General features: G+C 40.3%; 1 protein-coding gene across 6 annotated transcripts in view; it reads right to left on the bottom strand.

The window, feature by feature from the left end:
• nf1a (neurofibromin 1a) overlaps positions 1-16562 on the bottom strand; it is a 102765-nt gene that overhangs the window by 57642 nt on the left and 28561 nt on the right. For 3 of the 6 annotated variants that reach the window (XM_052078760.1, XM_052078763.1, XM_052078766.1), the window contains 17 exons: positions 15439-15596; positions 15181-15354; positions 14188-14316; positions 13866-13940; positions 13646-13771; positions 12849-12986; positions 12644-12757; positions 11175-11254; positions 10367-10490; positions 8076-8322; positions 7903-7976; positions 5838-5921; positions 5371-5757; positions 3397-3536; positions 3180-3302; positions 1941-2024; positions 1738-1854 (listed from right to left, as the gene is read on the bottom strand). In XM_052078760.1, coding sequence (XP_051934720.1) covers positions 1738-1854; positions 1941-2024; positions 3180-3302; positions 3397-3536; positions 5371-5757; positions 5838-5921; positions 7903-7976; positions 8076-8322; positions 10367-10490; positions 11175-11254; positions 12644-12757; positions 12849-12986; positions 13646-13771; positions 13866-13940; positions 14188-14316; positions 15181-15354; positions 15439-15596 — 2374 coding nt within the window. The remainder of the gene's footprint in view (positions 1-1737; positions 1855-1940; positions 2025-3179; positions 3303-3396; positions 3537-5370; positions 5758-5837; positions 5922-7902; positions 7977-8075; positions 8323-10366; positions 10491-11174; positions 11255-12643; positions 12758-12848; positions 12987-13645; positions 13772-13865; positions 13941-14187; positions 14317-15180; positions 15355-15438; positions 15597-16562) is intronic. The other 3 variants (XM_052078764.1, XM_052078765.1, XM_052078762.1) reach the window with 3 other exon arrangements.

The raw sequence follows: 16562 nt of genomic DNA, 5'->3' as shown, positions 1-16562 counted from the left end.
ACAACAACTATTTTAGAAAATTCTTTACCTTACCACTTACGGGGTACAGATTGACCACATAACTTTCCATTTATGAAGTGAAAGTTCTTTTTATATTGTTAGTCATAGAAAACATGAGGTTAATTACACACTTATTTGAATAATTTTAGTTGACCAACAACAGAATATTTGGCATTTATAAAGTACATTTATTAAGAGTACTTACTGTAAGTATCTGTACTCCCATTAGTTCGTCCTACTTTTAACTGTAAAATGGAGATAGTGTGGTGGTGACGTAAATATAAAAAGGAACACAAGTAGAGCATGGAGCAACAACTTTTCTGACAGTGCTGTGTGACAAAGTGTGACAAAAGAGAACAAGTGCTAGTGACTGGTTCTCTTTTGTCACACTTTCATAATTCTTGTGATCAAGGGGATTCAAGTAGAATTAAAGCCTTTTTTTTGTTCAATTACCGGTACATCGGTGTTGTTCCTTGGATTTTGACAAGGAAGACACGAGTGAGGAATTTCATGCCCTGCTGACACAATAACAAGGGTAAAGGAAGTTGCGGCAACAGGGAGTATGTAATGACTATTTTTGTTGTTTTTAAACAAAGTATTCATTATTGCAACTTGCGAGCATCATCCACACACTTCATGGTGGTTCTTCGTTCGTGTTCGTAAGCTCCTTCGATGCGACAAACTAGACGTGCAAATATAGCACCGGCATTTTCAAATCTTCACGATTCTGTGAGTACAGGCTGGAAAGAGTGCCTGTTTCACTTGATTCTCAAAGCCCAACGATAGATGCCTATCCACTGTGCTGCATATAGTTATGTACAACTGCGTACATTTACTAACTTTGATGAAAAGTCACCCTGCCAACATGGCTGCCATGTAGGCCGTTTGGTTCGAAGGCCTGTTACAGCGCACGGGGGTATATTGGTGATACGCATTACAGGACTCAATCAGTAATAAGCCGAACAGAGGCCAATATTTTGGGTCATGCAGGGCAACTGTCGCTCTGCTGGCGCTCAGAGCGACTGTTTGTGGAAGATCCTGTGGATTCCTGGCATAGTTTTAGCTCATGATGACGTAGGATGAGTTTGAAATTAGCAATAGGACCAAGGAATTTATATGTACAGAACTCACAGAGTATGTGTTGCGATGTACTTGGCTGAATTATGTATTTTTCATAAATGTGACAAAATACAACAACTTTGGAATTATGACGATGACGCTCGTGATGAGACCAGCCACTAAACAATACCGCACCATTGGCTAATGTGCCATTCTGGTGTGTTTGCAGCATTCACAGCACGCGTCTACCCCTAAATAGCTTATTATTTTGTCAAAAGCCATTCCTCAATGTTGGTTTGGCTGCTTTATAGAATGAAACCACAGATGATAGAAGACAAACGAAAGCAAAAATTTTAACATCAAAGAAACGGTTCTGCTTGACATATGTAATTGGAAAAAACTGTTTTACCAGATTTTCAGAGAAGCGACCGAATTTCCTATAATTTACTGATGCTCTACTGCTGACCACAAAAGAACAGAAAACGGTAGAATCAAACTTTTTCTTCCGTTGGTTGAGATTAGATTACATAGAGATATATTTACTGTATCTATACAACACAATATTCTGTGGATCAGTCAAAATGTTCAAATATGTGGTTGGCTCTGATGAAAACGGCTCGCAGCAAATGAGTTCAAAGTGGTTTAATGCCCTTAAAAGTTAAGGAAATGTATTCTAACTTGAGAAAAAGCTGTGATTTGGCCTCCATTAGCTCCACTCCATCTCCCTCCTCGGGTTGCAGAGGAAGACCAGCAAGCAGAGACACAACTGCCTCCATACTGGCCTGGTCAAGATCCCTAGATCACACACAGACAGGCAGGAAACAAGATAATGTCTTCAATACTGCAGTCAACATTTGACACTGCTGGCAACCAAGCTATACCTTGTCAAACACTTAATGTCATCATCAGCTGCTTGATTGGAAGTTCCCATCACCCAGTCAGTCAGGTATTCCACCATCTTATTCCTTAAAAAAATTAAAAACCAATGATCAAAACTAACTGCGGAAGCAAGTAATTGTCACTGAAAGTCTATTTACCATGCGTGGCTCCAAGGAGGGGCTGGCATGAATTTATAACAAAATTTCTCACAAAGGAGGGAAGGGCCTGATTTCCTGCTCTCTACAACCCAGCGCTGACCGTTGGTGCTCAACCATAGTGTTTGTAATTGTTAATTGTGATATTAAATACTCAAAGACATTCATTCATTTATCTTCCGAACTGCTGAATCCTCACTAGGATTGCGGGCAATGCTAGCGCCTATCCCAGTTGTCTTCGGGCAGTAGGCGGGGGACAACCCAAATTGGTCGCCAGCCAATCGCAAGGCACACAGAGACGAACAACCAAACAACCATGCACGCCCAAACCCACACCTAGGGATAATTTAAAGTGACCAATCAGCCTGTCATGATGTTTTTGGAATGTGGGAGGAAACCGGAGTACCCGGAGAAAACCCACACAGGCCCGGGGAGAACATGCAAACTACACACAGGGAGGCCAGAGCTGGAATTGAACCCGGTACCTCTGCACAGTGAAGTCGACGTGCTAACCACTGGACTTCCGGGCTGCCTACTCAAAGACAATGTATTAGAATTTCATTTGTATATAAAATCACCTACAAATGTTACAAGATCCAGATGGAAGGAATTCAATTTTTTTCCCCCCTGGCGAGGCTGCAGGGCAGTTCTGAGGCCGAAAATTGACATGACACTGGAATTAAGTGCTTGGGTGATTAAGTACACTTTTTATAGGAGTCCAGTGGGAACCAGGTTAAAGCAGAGAGTATGTAGTGTCTGGAGATAAATACAAAATAACATGGCACTACTACCGGTACATAGAACCGGAAACCAAAAATAAATCAAATTAGATTATGTCAGACGTAATCGCGAGGAGTGGCTTACAAGGATAGAAGTATATTCATTCTTTCAGGGACAGCAGTTACTCCAGTGGACAGCTTATCATATTGTCACGTTACAGGATGCATGAAAGGGTTAACGTAGTATACTGTACTGCATATTTATATCACTAATATTATTTGTTGTTCAAGGAATAAAATGTTATTTTGAGCTTTGCCATGAAATATTATATACACTGAGCGCTTAACTGTGGAAAAAGCAACTTACCTGAATTTCATCTCCTGGCAAAAAGACAGGTCATCTCTTCTCTCCATCATGACTTCTACTAGCTGGCACAACTTTGTTTTGATCTGGATAGCATGAACCATATTGCCAAGAATGCGAACATACCTAAGAAAACCAAAGCCAAAAGACGACAAAGCTGAAGTCAGTTGTCTAGCGCGTCTCATACCATATCACAATGTCCAATGCAGTTATTTCTGACCTGACGAGGTTAAGCATCATGGTCTCAATGCTAGCCTGTCCCAAGTGTTCAGAACTGCCCTCTGTATGGTTATCCAGCAGGTTCTTCATTATTGCGATTGTCTGCTCCACAAATTGGGTGTTAGTGTCATTGATAGGAACCTGGAAAAGAACAGCCAAGGAGGACACGTCAAACACAAACAATGTGCTAAGAGCATCAATTGTTGCATATTTTTATGGGTTTTTTGTTTGTTTGGGGTTTTTAAAAAACAAATCTAGACCAATGCCCCTTTTTCAGAACAATCTCATAGCTAGGCTCGCTTTACTCGCTTTGGGTGGCTACAGTGTAGCAATAATAGTGCCGCCTCAATCATACAATTAGGGAGAATGACAGTTTCCTTTATGAAATGCCCAGATCTGAGACGTCACAAAGGCAAAGCAATTGTGTAATAGAATATCAGAAGGTGTTGATGATTCTTATTGCGAGGCATTTATACCTTTGTACAGTAAGGAGCAATCAGGGTTCCCACTCTTCCACTTTTTTATTTATGGACTTTTGAGGGCCAATTTAGCAATTTTTAAGGACTTTTCTCCATTGAGTGGGGGGGGGGGGGGTCACGGTGGATTTAATGAACAGAGATCGCTGAGCTGGTGTTCAAATTCTTGCTGTATTGCATGTAGCCCGACAGCGGGGTTTGAGGGGAAGGGCGCCAGGCGCATTTTCAACAAAACTATTAATTGGAAGGGTGGGGAAAATTACATACACAAATTAAATGAACACCACAGGTTAATTTTTATGGATTTTTTGGGATTATAGAACCTTTCCCTGAAAATTAAGGACAACTAAGAACATAATTTTACAGCTTTTTTAAAAATTGATTTTTATTAACTTTAAGGACCTGTGGGAACCCTGGCAATGCCACAGAATCAACAAACATACTGGGACAATGTATGACTGGCAGCAGTTCAGCTCACCCATGTTGTTTTTGGCTCAGCATGTGCAATTATTGAAAAGAAATTTTGAATGCTGTTACAATCTCTGTCTGTTAAAAGCTCTGTCCTGGGCTGCTCCCTGGACACTCTGGAGGAGGTGGGCAACAGGAGGATGCTCGCCAAACTCAAAGCTATGATGGACAGACCCTCCAGACCACCCTGACAGCACTGGGCAGCTCCTTCAACCAGAGACGGATACACCCACGCTGCATGAAGAGGTAGCGCCGCTTGTTCCTGCCGACTGCTATCAGGCTATTGAATAGACAGGACTGTAAACCTGGACTCACCCCCACTCACCCATTTTTAATATGCTTATATTTATATTTATTTATATACTTTTTGTTCTTCTACTTTTCTCTTTCACAATTATGAAATTATGCTGCTGTAAATTGGGAATTTCTCCATTATGAGGCAAATAAAGGTTTTCTTATATCATCTTAATCAGGCTGAGAAGACGTAGCCTCAATGGGTCAAAGGGGTAGTCTGCGGTTTTGAACCAGCATTACTTGCAACGAGCATAACCTATTCATGCTGGCGTGCTGCAAAGCACTAAATGCTACTCGTTGCTGTTATACTTTTTAGAACATAGGTGCACAATGACAACCGAAGCCGCTGGCTGGTGTATCCGTGTGGCTATGAGGTGCTCCCGCAAATGAGTGACAACACCCTTTGGTTACACCTCCTACAGTCACAGTTCTTCTCACTCAGATTTGTTTCATTCAGATCATAAAAAATATTATACAGTCAGGCTATACAGACAGTTTAACACAGGTAAAAAAGTGTTAAAAACTTCAAAGTCCCCCATTGAGTTACAATATGGCTGCTACAAATATCTGAAAAATATTTGTCTCTGAACAAACTTTGTAAATTAGTTTACAAAAAAATGGCATGTGTAAAATAATCTCATCGTCAATACTCCGTTAGTTATGGCCATTGGACATTGAAAGTGAACAAGAAACCAATACTACTAGATTGGATATGAGGGTTAGTAGCCTCCACTCACCGGACCCTGTGTGTCGAAGAATTTACCAATGCTGTTCCTCAACTTATTGAAGAGCATGGGGTAAAGGGCAGGGCTAAGCTCCAACCCCAGCAAGTCTTTCACGTTGGTACGGACATGAAGGCCGACTCTGTCATGGCCACACACCAGCAAGGCCAGCAGCCGATCGATAAAGCGGCTGACTGGTGTCTCACTCGAAGCTGATGAGGAGCAGGAGGCTGAGGCCATGGGGTTCAAGATCTCACACGGCCCCATGGAAATCATAGAATGCTTGCGCTCACTCATTGAGCCCATAGGTGGGCTATAGGTGGCAGGGCCAGGCGTACTGCGTTGCTGGAGGCACACACCGCCCAGGGCACAGAGAAAGCCTGTCATGTTGATCCACTCCTGCTGTTGGGAAACGATGTATTGAAACGACTTTATATCACAGAAACAGGTATAACTGACTGATCCCTTTGAAGGATACCTACCTGCCCATCATCTGCCTTGTTTTTGGGGAAATTTAGGATTTGTTTTGTTGCTTGGTCCCATTTAGCATATGTGTCCTCCCAAGCCTTAAGGCGGAAAAATCACACACAATATTAACAGAAGTGAAAAAACATCAACACAATGACTTTGTTAAGAGAAAAGTAGAACCTCGGTTCACAAACAAAACGTTTAAAGAAATATATCCTTGGTTCAGTACTTTGATTCCAATCGTGGCATGGGCATGGCAAGCTCAGTTATGGTTGGGATTGACATGAACAAACATGTGATTGACATCAGCAAACTTGTCCAACATTAACAGCAACAAAAAATTCTAATAACCCCATTATTTAATCTTGGTCCCGCAACACCTGCATTCCCCCAACAGATGGTGCACTGACCAATAGTGGACCTTTGACGGAGTGCTGTGTATTAGTCTGGCAAGCCACACACACAGTTGTTCTGCACGAAAGAAAAGGGTTTGACAGCCCGCTGTTGACCGCTGCTCGGCCCGGTTCAAACTTAACCGAGCAGCCAAATTATTTTATATGCAGTGGCTTATTCTTCGTGGATAATGTCACTATTCGGCAGTGAACAGACTCAAGCGCCGTTTTGCAAATTGATACAGAAAAAAAGTTATCCATCTATTTCATTTGCAGTGCGTTCATTCCGCTGGATAGGTTTTCTAGTGCGCTGAGAGTGTGTGACCAGTGTGGAATTGTGCAGTTTAGAGGGAACATTGGTGCCGTTGCATTTCCGATAAAAGTAAATCTAAATGAAAGATGCCTTTCGTTGTATTGCCTCGCGCTGGAAACTTTGCTTGTCTCGAAGAATTGGGCAATTAGCTAGCTGCTCCTGCTCCCTACCGGTATGGATGATGATTACTCTTCCAGCCGATCAACCGCACAGGCATACATACATATTGTATAATTTCCCACGGCACACCTGACAATATCATGGTGTGCCGCGGCACAGGGTTTGAAAAACACTGCCATAAATCACTGTATGTGTGCTGTTTTCATCAACTAAGATTTTCTCCAACTATTGTGCTAATTAGTGTGTAAACCCTGCATCTTGCATATTCATTGACAGAAACGTACTACCTAGATGAGAGATACTTTGCACATTTGAGAGTCGCAGTCCTCAGTGCACACTGTAAGTAAATGGAGTTGTAGATTTATTTGCATGTGCTCACTGAGCTGTAAGACTACACGCATTGTTTTACTTGTTACTATGTGTGTTTTCTATAATTATTTTTGCCTACACACCGATAAAACAAGGTAAACGTACCGTAACGTTGTTGTGGGCTTAGAAAGGATCAATTCCCATTCATTTCAATGAGAAACATGACTGAATGTTTCGGTTCACTCATGGCAGTGGTTCTTCACCTGGGTTCAATCGAACCCCAGGGGTTCGGTGAATCGGTCTCAGGGGTTTGACGGACCCTCTGCCATGGAGGTTTACACACCCGACTCAACATGTCAATTAATTATGACACGTCCGCTTGGCCACCACTGGCTGCAGATGATCACATTAGATTGCTTGTTCAATCAGTGCTGTGCGAATTGTAGTTCGATCGGTCGTCAACGTGTAACTGTTGTGATAGTACACTGTGTGATTTTTTTAAAGAATGTTTTAATACATGCTAACTATGTCGAACAAAAAAAGAAAGTGGTCGGACGAATATGTACTACATGGATTCACGCGCATCACAGAACGTGATCGGACTCAGCATTATATCTGCATGATTTGTCATGCCAAGTTGAGCAACTCTAATCTCGCACCAGCACAACTAAAAGAACACTTTTTGAATCAGATTTTTATTTTTCAATAATGAAGGGTTTGATGAATGTTCAAATGAACTGGTTGGGTTCGGTACCTCTAACAAGGTTAAGAACCACCGACTCATGGAGACTCAGGACAAATTGAGTGTGTGAACCAAGATTCCACCTAAATTAAATGACTTTACCAAATATGTTATTATTATCACTGCATGCATTCACATTACAAAAGGGGTTGGTTTTAGTTACCATGCTTTCAATCATTAGCAAAACATGAGAATCACTTCACCTCGATGTTTCCTAGTGTGGGATGCTCGATCCTCCTGAGCAGGGACATGACTCTCTTTTGCAACGTAGAGCGACCTCAGAGCACAAACAAAATCGTATAAGTGAGGAGGATGCAAGAGATTCCACATTATCCTGCTTTTGGTCACTACAATGAGTTTTGTTTGTTTGACTCACCTGTTCCCATCATGTTGCTTATTGAGGCAAGTTCACTGAAAGTGGCATAGTTGGGCAGGATGGTCTGGACGGACACTTCGTCAGCAGCACTACGGATGTCAGCTTCTTCACAAAGGTGGCGGAAACATGACATGGCAACTAACACAGCCTCTGTGTCTGAACTCCACAGGAACATATAGAGACACACTTCAAGCTTGGTCTGAGCCTGCCTGCAGATTGGAATACCTCCACCCATGGTGGCACACTCCTGTTGCAAGCACAAATATATACTGTACTTTAAACATAATTGATACGGAATGATACAAAGCTGTCTATAAATACCATCACAGTCCAACCAATAACACTGCATCATCGAAGAGAGAAAGTCATTTTCAACACTTTAGATTGGTCGAATGGTCAGTAATCTGTAAAACTAACACCAATTAATGTTTGGACTCAACATCAGTGTAGATACCAAATTGTGACATAGGAAGTTCCGTCCAGACGCCAGCAATATGCGCGCTTGTTTTTATTTTTTAGCCTTAGCTTGCAGTTTTATGAAACACATGAGGCAGTGTGGACGGAATTTTTTTTTCTACATGGGATGGGGAATTATTCAGTATTAACCTATTTTTAAACCCTTGAGTGTGCCTACATGTAAAGTAGCACCTAAAGTATGACCGGTAAATCTGCCTTTAAAAAAAAAAACAACAACAACATTCGTATTAGGGATGGCGTAGTATTCCATATATCTCGGTACCTCCGTTTCAAAATTCTCACAATAATGTCATGCGAAGTGACGGACGGTATCAGATGCTGCCAATGTACACGGCACTACATCATGATTGGCCAGCCATCTGAAAAGTAAAACATTGCCCTGTCAACTTGAAACCCATGCCGCAAGGAATTCTGTGGGAGCCTAAAAAGTCTTAAGGGCTTGTCTCCTTTTGCAATTTTTCTTGTCACATAGCAGTCATATATAGGAGGCAAAAGCTGGGAAGAGACTTGAGATCCACCCTGAGCCTCTCGACCTATCACGGCCCAGCTTGGTTATGTCTGCCACTTGCTCCTTTGTAAACTAAAAATAACCTCCAGCGTAACATGCACAGAGGGCTTCAATATCTTAGAATGGCTGGAAAAAAATAATAAAAAAGACCTGATATGAAGCGCAATAAGTAGTTGCTTAGAGACGAAAAGTCATGTCACTAGTCTGCCAATATTCTGGATATTTTTTGTTGTGTTTTGCTAGTCGTTTTTTATATGCTAGTTTGAATATATCAGGTGTATAAGAATGTTACTGGACTTGGCAACAGCTTTTTTTTCATGTTATATGCTTTGATTACCTCATTTTTTTCTGGTTTCTATTTTAATAAAATACTTTTCACTATGTACATATTTTGAAATAAATTGTTAGACATGTTTGTATAGGGCGGCCCGGTGGTCCAGTGGTTAGCGCGTAGACCTTACAGTTCAATTCCAGCTCCGGCCTCCCTGTGTGGAGTGTGCATGTTCTCCCGGGGCCTGCGTGGGTTTTCGCCGGGTACTCCGGTTTCCTCCCACATTCCAAGAACACGCATGGCAGGCTGATTGAACACTCTAAATTGTCCCTAGGTGTGAGTGTGGATGGTTGTTCGTCTGTGTGCTGGCAAACGGTTCAGGGTGTCTCCTGCCTACTGCCCGAAGACAGCTGGGATGGGCACCAGCACCCCCCGCGACCCTTGTGAGAATAAGCGGATTGGAAAGCGGTTTGTATAATGATTCACATGCTTGATGTGGAGACATTCAATGCAATTGTTGACAAAATATTTGGCATGTTTTGTTTAAATAGGCATTATTTAATTTCTATATTGACCAATGTGTTTGACATTTTCACAGTTGTGTTCACTTTTTTGTTTTAACAAAGGGTAACTTTCCTGGCACTTAAATTTCCACAACATGGCATTTCCCTCAAGTTATTGTTCTAATAACGCTGTAATATCGTAATGTGGCCTTAATAACATCAATATATCATACCCCAGTTAGTATTATAGATTTTTTATTTTATTTATTTTTTTGCTGATGAACTGGCGACGACATGGCAGCGAGCAGTTATTATTATTTTTTTTACTAAAGAGGCACTGTTTTGACAACCATTTCTCAGTGGTTGAGTTTTTGCAATGTCAGACAGTGAGCAACAAAAGGTCCGCTGGAAAGTACAGTATGTACTTAAATATTGACAGTACAGTTACGAGTATTACCATTGTACGTGATTTCCATTGAATACACAGCTGCATATTAACAGTTGTTTGATGCACAAATAGGGAAAACAGTACCTTGTTCTTGAGCAGAAATTTATTCCTGCAAATTAGGATCTCTCGCAACCACTTGAGAACTTCGGTGCCATTGACCATCTGCTGGCCAATCAGTTTGCGGCAGATGAGGAACTGCACCTGTGAACTAATGGATAACGATGTGTGTCGTAAAGGCCTAAGTAAATCATCTTAAAATTAGGCTTGATTTGAGTGTCTGTACCAAGCCAAAACTTTCAGTATAAAATAGTGCATTTATGAATGCAGTGGTAGACTATTTTCTTTCTGGGTGAGACCTACAAATTTACATGTATTTGCTTAAACCCTCTGCGCCACGTAACGTCAAGTTCTCCAATACAATACATGCTGATTTATATAGCGCTTTCACAACAGCGGCAGCTGTAACAAAGCGCTTAACAAAACAGTTAACATAAAGTAAAATAATAAACACACCACATAACATAAAACACGGACAGTCGTGTCCTAACCACTTTTCCGTCACACGCTTTGTTTTTTGAAGCAGTTTAAGATGAAAGAGGAGTGAGTCAAAGTGTCCTTTAACCAGTGGATCAGAGACGTCATGCTCAAAATGTGCACACGTCGGCTACAAGCTAAGTTTCAAAGTCAACAAGAAGCTGTAGCATCCATTGATGAAAAAGAGATTGGTTCACTTCTCCTGTTCTGTGCGCTTATGTGTCACTTTACAGGTGCATTCCATTCCATGAAAAGTCACATTTCTTTTTGTAATTGTTGACATTCGATTATTGGCACGGCACACCTTTTGATCTCTCACATCACTGCACACTGGGTGGGAAACACTGCCTTAGAGTACCTGATATCCCAGAAAGTCTCTATCGGAGCATCAGGATTCCACTGTTCAATGGATTCTGGCTGGTGCAGTACTAAAAGAGCCTAAACAGATCGTCGGAGATAAAAGAAAAGCAAAGGACAAAACCACAATGAAGAAGCAACCTTGTTCAGACAATTGCAAAACCATTGAATGTAAAAAACAAAACATTTTCATACAGATTGTGAACATATAAAATAATAAGAAAAGACTAATAATCCCTGCCCAAGGAAATTTACATGTTGCGGCAGCATTATTGGACAATTTAAAAAGTAGCACATTAACAAATCTTTGTGCTTCTCAAGTCTTGCTGGGGATTTTAATTAGGAATTTAACAATTCAGCAACGATTGAGCGAATTCAAGGTTTGATTCCTTTGATGTTGCTTTATAATTCACTGATCTACATGATTCAATCTTTATTAATATATAAAGTAAAATTTTAAACAATATATCATGTTACTATACAATACTATATTTGTTTATTAAATGACATGCGTTATGTGTAAATGTATTAGTGTTTTCTTCACAATTATTGCTTGAACAGAGTGTGCACCCAGTGTAACTTGGAGTCACTTTAGACCAAACCCTTCTCAAATATTTTTTTCTTTTTTCCTGGACTGGAGTAAAGTGTAACTGGACATGCACTAAAGGCAGTTGTGATGGAAAATTTGAGTTTAAACTGTGTGATGCAATCTGCTATGGGTGTAACAATGGCATCTTTGTTTCTTTTCTTGTGTTCTGGTTGGTGGGGGGCGGGGGGTGCAGGTCTGATTACGGCCAGCTGGTGTGGCTGATGCATGCTGAAGATCATGTTTCACCGACCAACGGTATAAAGGTATTGCGAAGATGACCATGTTAGGCCATGCAATTAGCTTTTGTGCTATGAGTTAACTCCACCTTGATGATAAGACGGTATGAAAGCAGGGACATCACCCCTGCCGGGGGAGAGACACTCTGTTACGGACTTAACACTCTGTCACATGGTGTTTCTCAACAGCTGCAGCTAAAATAAATCTCATTGTTGTTCAAATACTTTTGTTATCTTGGTTTCCCCTCGACAGTCCACAGGGGCATTCACATTTTTTTCCTCTGGCAAATCGATGCACTGCAAATCTATTCTGTTACAGAATAATAAAACAATGTTATCAAAACTATTATTTGTTCATTTATATTAACTGTAAATTGTAGCGATTTTACCAGTCTTAGGATCAGTAGATGTGCAATTAAAATAATTAATTAATAAATAAATACATGATAGATAGATAGATAGATAGATAGATAGATAGATAGATAGATAGATAGATAGATAGATAGATAGATAGATAGATAGATAGATAGATAGATAGATAGATAGATAGATAGATAGATAGATAGATAGATAGATAGATAGATAGATAGATAGATAGATAGATAGATAGATAGATAGATAGATAGAGACTATTCAGCCTCAAACCTCCATGGCTTCTTGTGAGAGTTGTGTTGTGTTGGCGAGAGGCACTAGTTGCACCAGACCAATTATGAGCTCAGCTGTGCTGCTCTGCATGTCTGGAGCTTGCTTCACAGGGTTCTAGTGGACAACAATGTGAATTAAAGATTCTCGTCCAGCTAGAATGGGCCTTGAACCTGCGTGAATGAAAGTAAGACAGACAATCACTCACATGCAACATGAGCTTGGGGTCAGCATGGATTAGTTTGACCAGAGCAAGCAGGAGGCACTTGTAACTTCTCGTATCCAGTTCGGTGGTTTTCTCTTTGAACTTAAGGCTGGTTGTCATCTTCCCCTTGAAAGTCAAACTCTGTCCGACATAAAGGTGAGAAAAATGTTAAGATTCAACAACGTAACAATGAATCAACAACATTGATGACAATCTCAATGATGACAAGAGTACACTGGTCATGCTCAGTCTTTAGACACTTATTTTAGAAACATGCTTCCATGGATCAGGCTCTAATGGCCTCAATTTAGGGAGGTGGAGTTTCCAGACATATTAGGTAAAACAGACTTTAAACAACTGTGATACAAATATTTGGGGATTCGGAGAGTCCACACAAGTGTGAAATTACACAACCAAATCGAATTTTGTAAATGGCCTACTTTCAAAAATGTGCCCGAAATCACGCCTTTCAGATTTTGAAGATAACGATGCTACAATTTGTGTTTGGTGACGCGTATAGTGCACGTACCACATGCACACGTCTGTACATTCATCCTGGACTCAGACTGCAAGTCCAAGCGCCCAGTTTTTGTTCAATGCAGAAGATTTCAAAAAACGCATATTGATGTCCCACCCCCACTTCAATAAATATAACGATCACATGATCTTGGATCTATTTGGAGCTTGCATCATATTCTTGAACAAAACCAATCATTATTCCAGGGACAAATTGATTCTGAGAAAATAAAGTCCAGTCTTCATTATTCTACTGTATTTACCATAAGAATTTGTATACTTACCGGTGTCATGCGAAGAGGAGCATGGGTACTTTGGACAACCCGGTTGAGGGTGTCTGAGAACATAAAGCGGAGTTCTCCAGAGTAACAGTACACCGCATCTATCTTCGGCCACCAGTCCAGATGAGACTGCGTGAGGGCACATGCAATGTGAAGCAAATGAGAGCAAAGTAAAGACATGCATAAAACAAAATATCGGTCTAATGGTGCTCTGGATACTTACATTGGTGATTATTCTGTGCAATGAGTTGACCAGGACAAAGTGGAAGGTTGAAGGAGAAGATGAAGCCAAGCACACCTTCAAAAAAAAAAAAAGACTGGCTGTCAGATCTCTGAATTAATTTCCTTAAATTATCCTATTTATTTATTTTTGATGAGAACTAAGGCAGCAGTAAAGATTACGTCAAATCGTATCGTTTAATTTTGCGGCACGGCTCCTGCAATGCATTTAAATTATTTTCAAGCCACTGTGGTAAAAACACTGACAGTAGTGCACAGACATCTGCTTCATAAATGACTTTGCAGGATTGTTTATATGAACCCACCTTAAAGTGCTGGTTGTTATGAGGGTTGATGCGGAAACAGGAGACAAAGCAGTCCATCATGAGCTCAACATCAGCATTCTGGCTGCCCGCCCCCCTCCAGAAGGGTTTTGCTGGGTTGAACAGCAAAGCCTTGTGACATGGACAAGAGACAGATGTCAGACCATGTAAAATTTGGGTAATTATATTCTATTCTCACATCACACTACGAAGCAATTAAGGCGAACACAGCAAATACCGCGAGCATGCAAGGAATATTGGTTTTCTTACTGAAAAACAAAAGTATAAAACTACAATCAAATAAATAAATGTATGCAAAGTCCAAATCTGTTCCAAAAAGGTCCTACTTGTGTATTTGTATGAAGTAACACCGTTACTGAATGAAGGGGCTTGACGTGAGTGATGCCTTCAAAGTTCACTGAATTTGTGAGCTTGATGTTGTCAATACCAGCAGTGGTAGTGTGCATCTCACGAGAACCACAACAGATGAATGTCTAAAAGCAGACTTCATTTATTCAGCAATTTGCACCATTGAAAAGTTCACATTTAGTCTATAATAAATGTGATGTTGCTTTTCCCTGAGCCCTGATCACATGAGACTTCATTTTGAGTCGATAACGACTGGCAAGATGCGTTTTTGAAGGTGCTAATTGTACATGAAAATGAATGAAGTTATCACATTCATTACAGACAAAACATTAACTTTTTACTGCTGACAATGGCTAAATAAGTCTAATATCCCGTGAATAGTGGGTTGAGACATCCCTTCAACTCCATAGAATTTGAAAAAATAGTAGAGAGTGACAAGGGTGGCATGAGTACACAAATAATTGGACTTTAAGGTTCGTACGAAACGCCTATTATCTTTTGTATGGAACAAATAAAAAATGACTCTTGCCAGAGGGGGTTGAATTTAAACTTGGTATTGCATTCTTTCACACAGAATCAAATAAAAACAAAAAAGAGAAGGGCGAGAACTTAAGTAAATATTCAAACCTTAAGATCCATGACAATGGACTGGACAAGGAGAAAAATAGTTGAGTGGTCCTCCCAATTAATATAAGTTGATGCTTTACACAGTTTTACACAGGCGATAGCAGCGCTCTCCATCAGTTGCTTACTACCACCCTGGCCGGCCAAAGCCTTCCGTAAACTGTCCAAAAACAGTTTCTGCAGGCACAACAGGAAAGACATAAAGCCAGTTATTACTGACGAAAGTAGGTTATTTATGGTGTGTTCCCCTCTCCTGCTCACCTTGTTGGCCTTGCTATCTTCCACAGTGTCTTTGGAGATTGTGTGTGTGATCTCTGGGCAAAGGATCAAGAGAATGATCTGAAGTGGCCACACTGCAGCCTTCCTTTTAGCGCTCTCCGCAAAACTATCCACCAGGTCAAACAACTTCTCAGCAGCTTCTGAAGAAGTAAGACAAACGGACCACCATGGCGTTGACAAAAAGTGACATTTAGAGTGTACAGTATACACATACTGTATATGCACCCATCAATCCACATCTTTGTTATACAGTGTGTGTACATACGTACATATATACACACACACACACACACACACCATATATATATATATATATATATATATATATATATATATATATATATATATATATATATACAGTATATATATTCATCTTCCGTATTTTGGGAATGTGGGAGGGAAACCGGAGCACCCGGAGAAAACACACGCAGGCCCGGGGAGAACATGCAAACTCCACACAGGGAGGCCGGAGCTGGAATCGAACCCGGCACCTCTGCACTGTGAAGCCGACGTGCTAACCACTGGACTACCGGGCCGCCCTTTATATATATACACACACACACACACACACACACACACACACACACACACACACACACACACACACACACACGCATATATACATATATACAGTATACACACACACACACACCATATTATATATTTATATATATATATATATTAGAGCTGTCAAACAATTAAAATATTTAATCTAATTAAAAATGCAACTGTCATAATTAACTCAAATGAACTAAAAAATTAATCGTGATTACTCACACATTTTTTATCATTTCTGAATTTCCTTTTACATTTTTTGTCCTATTTTTTCCCCATTTTAATGCTCTCACCAACATGGAATCATTAATCAGTTTTCTATGTGCCAAATGCAAATATTTACTGAAATAACAATTTTGATTTTCAATTTTACATGAACATTTTTCACTTGGTGCAGTTATTCACAAAATCTCTCACACAATATTACTGTCCATCAATAACGGTGAAAAAATATTTTGTCACACAACAGCTGCTTAAACAGCTTTTTTTTAATGAAATCAAAACAGAGTAATATAACATTATAAAGTGCACATCTAAGGTACACTAGTACT

The sequence above is a fragment of the Hippocampus zosterae genome, chromosome 10 (assembly GCF_025434085.1).
Source record: "Hippocampus zosterae strain Florida chromosome 10, ASM2543408v3, whole genome shotgun sequence".
Classification (NCBI taxonomy): Eukaryota; Metazoa; Chordata; class Actinopteri; order Syngnathiformes; family Syngnathidae; genus Hippocampus; species Hippocampus zosterae.
The sequence above is the reverse complement of the archived record's forward strand: the minus strand, read 5'-3'. Positions and strand labels throughout refer to the sequence as shown.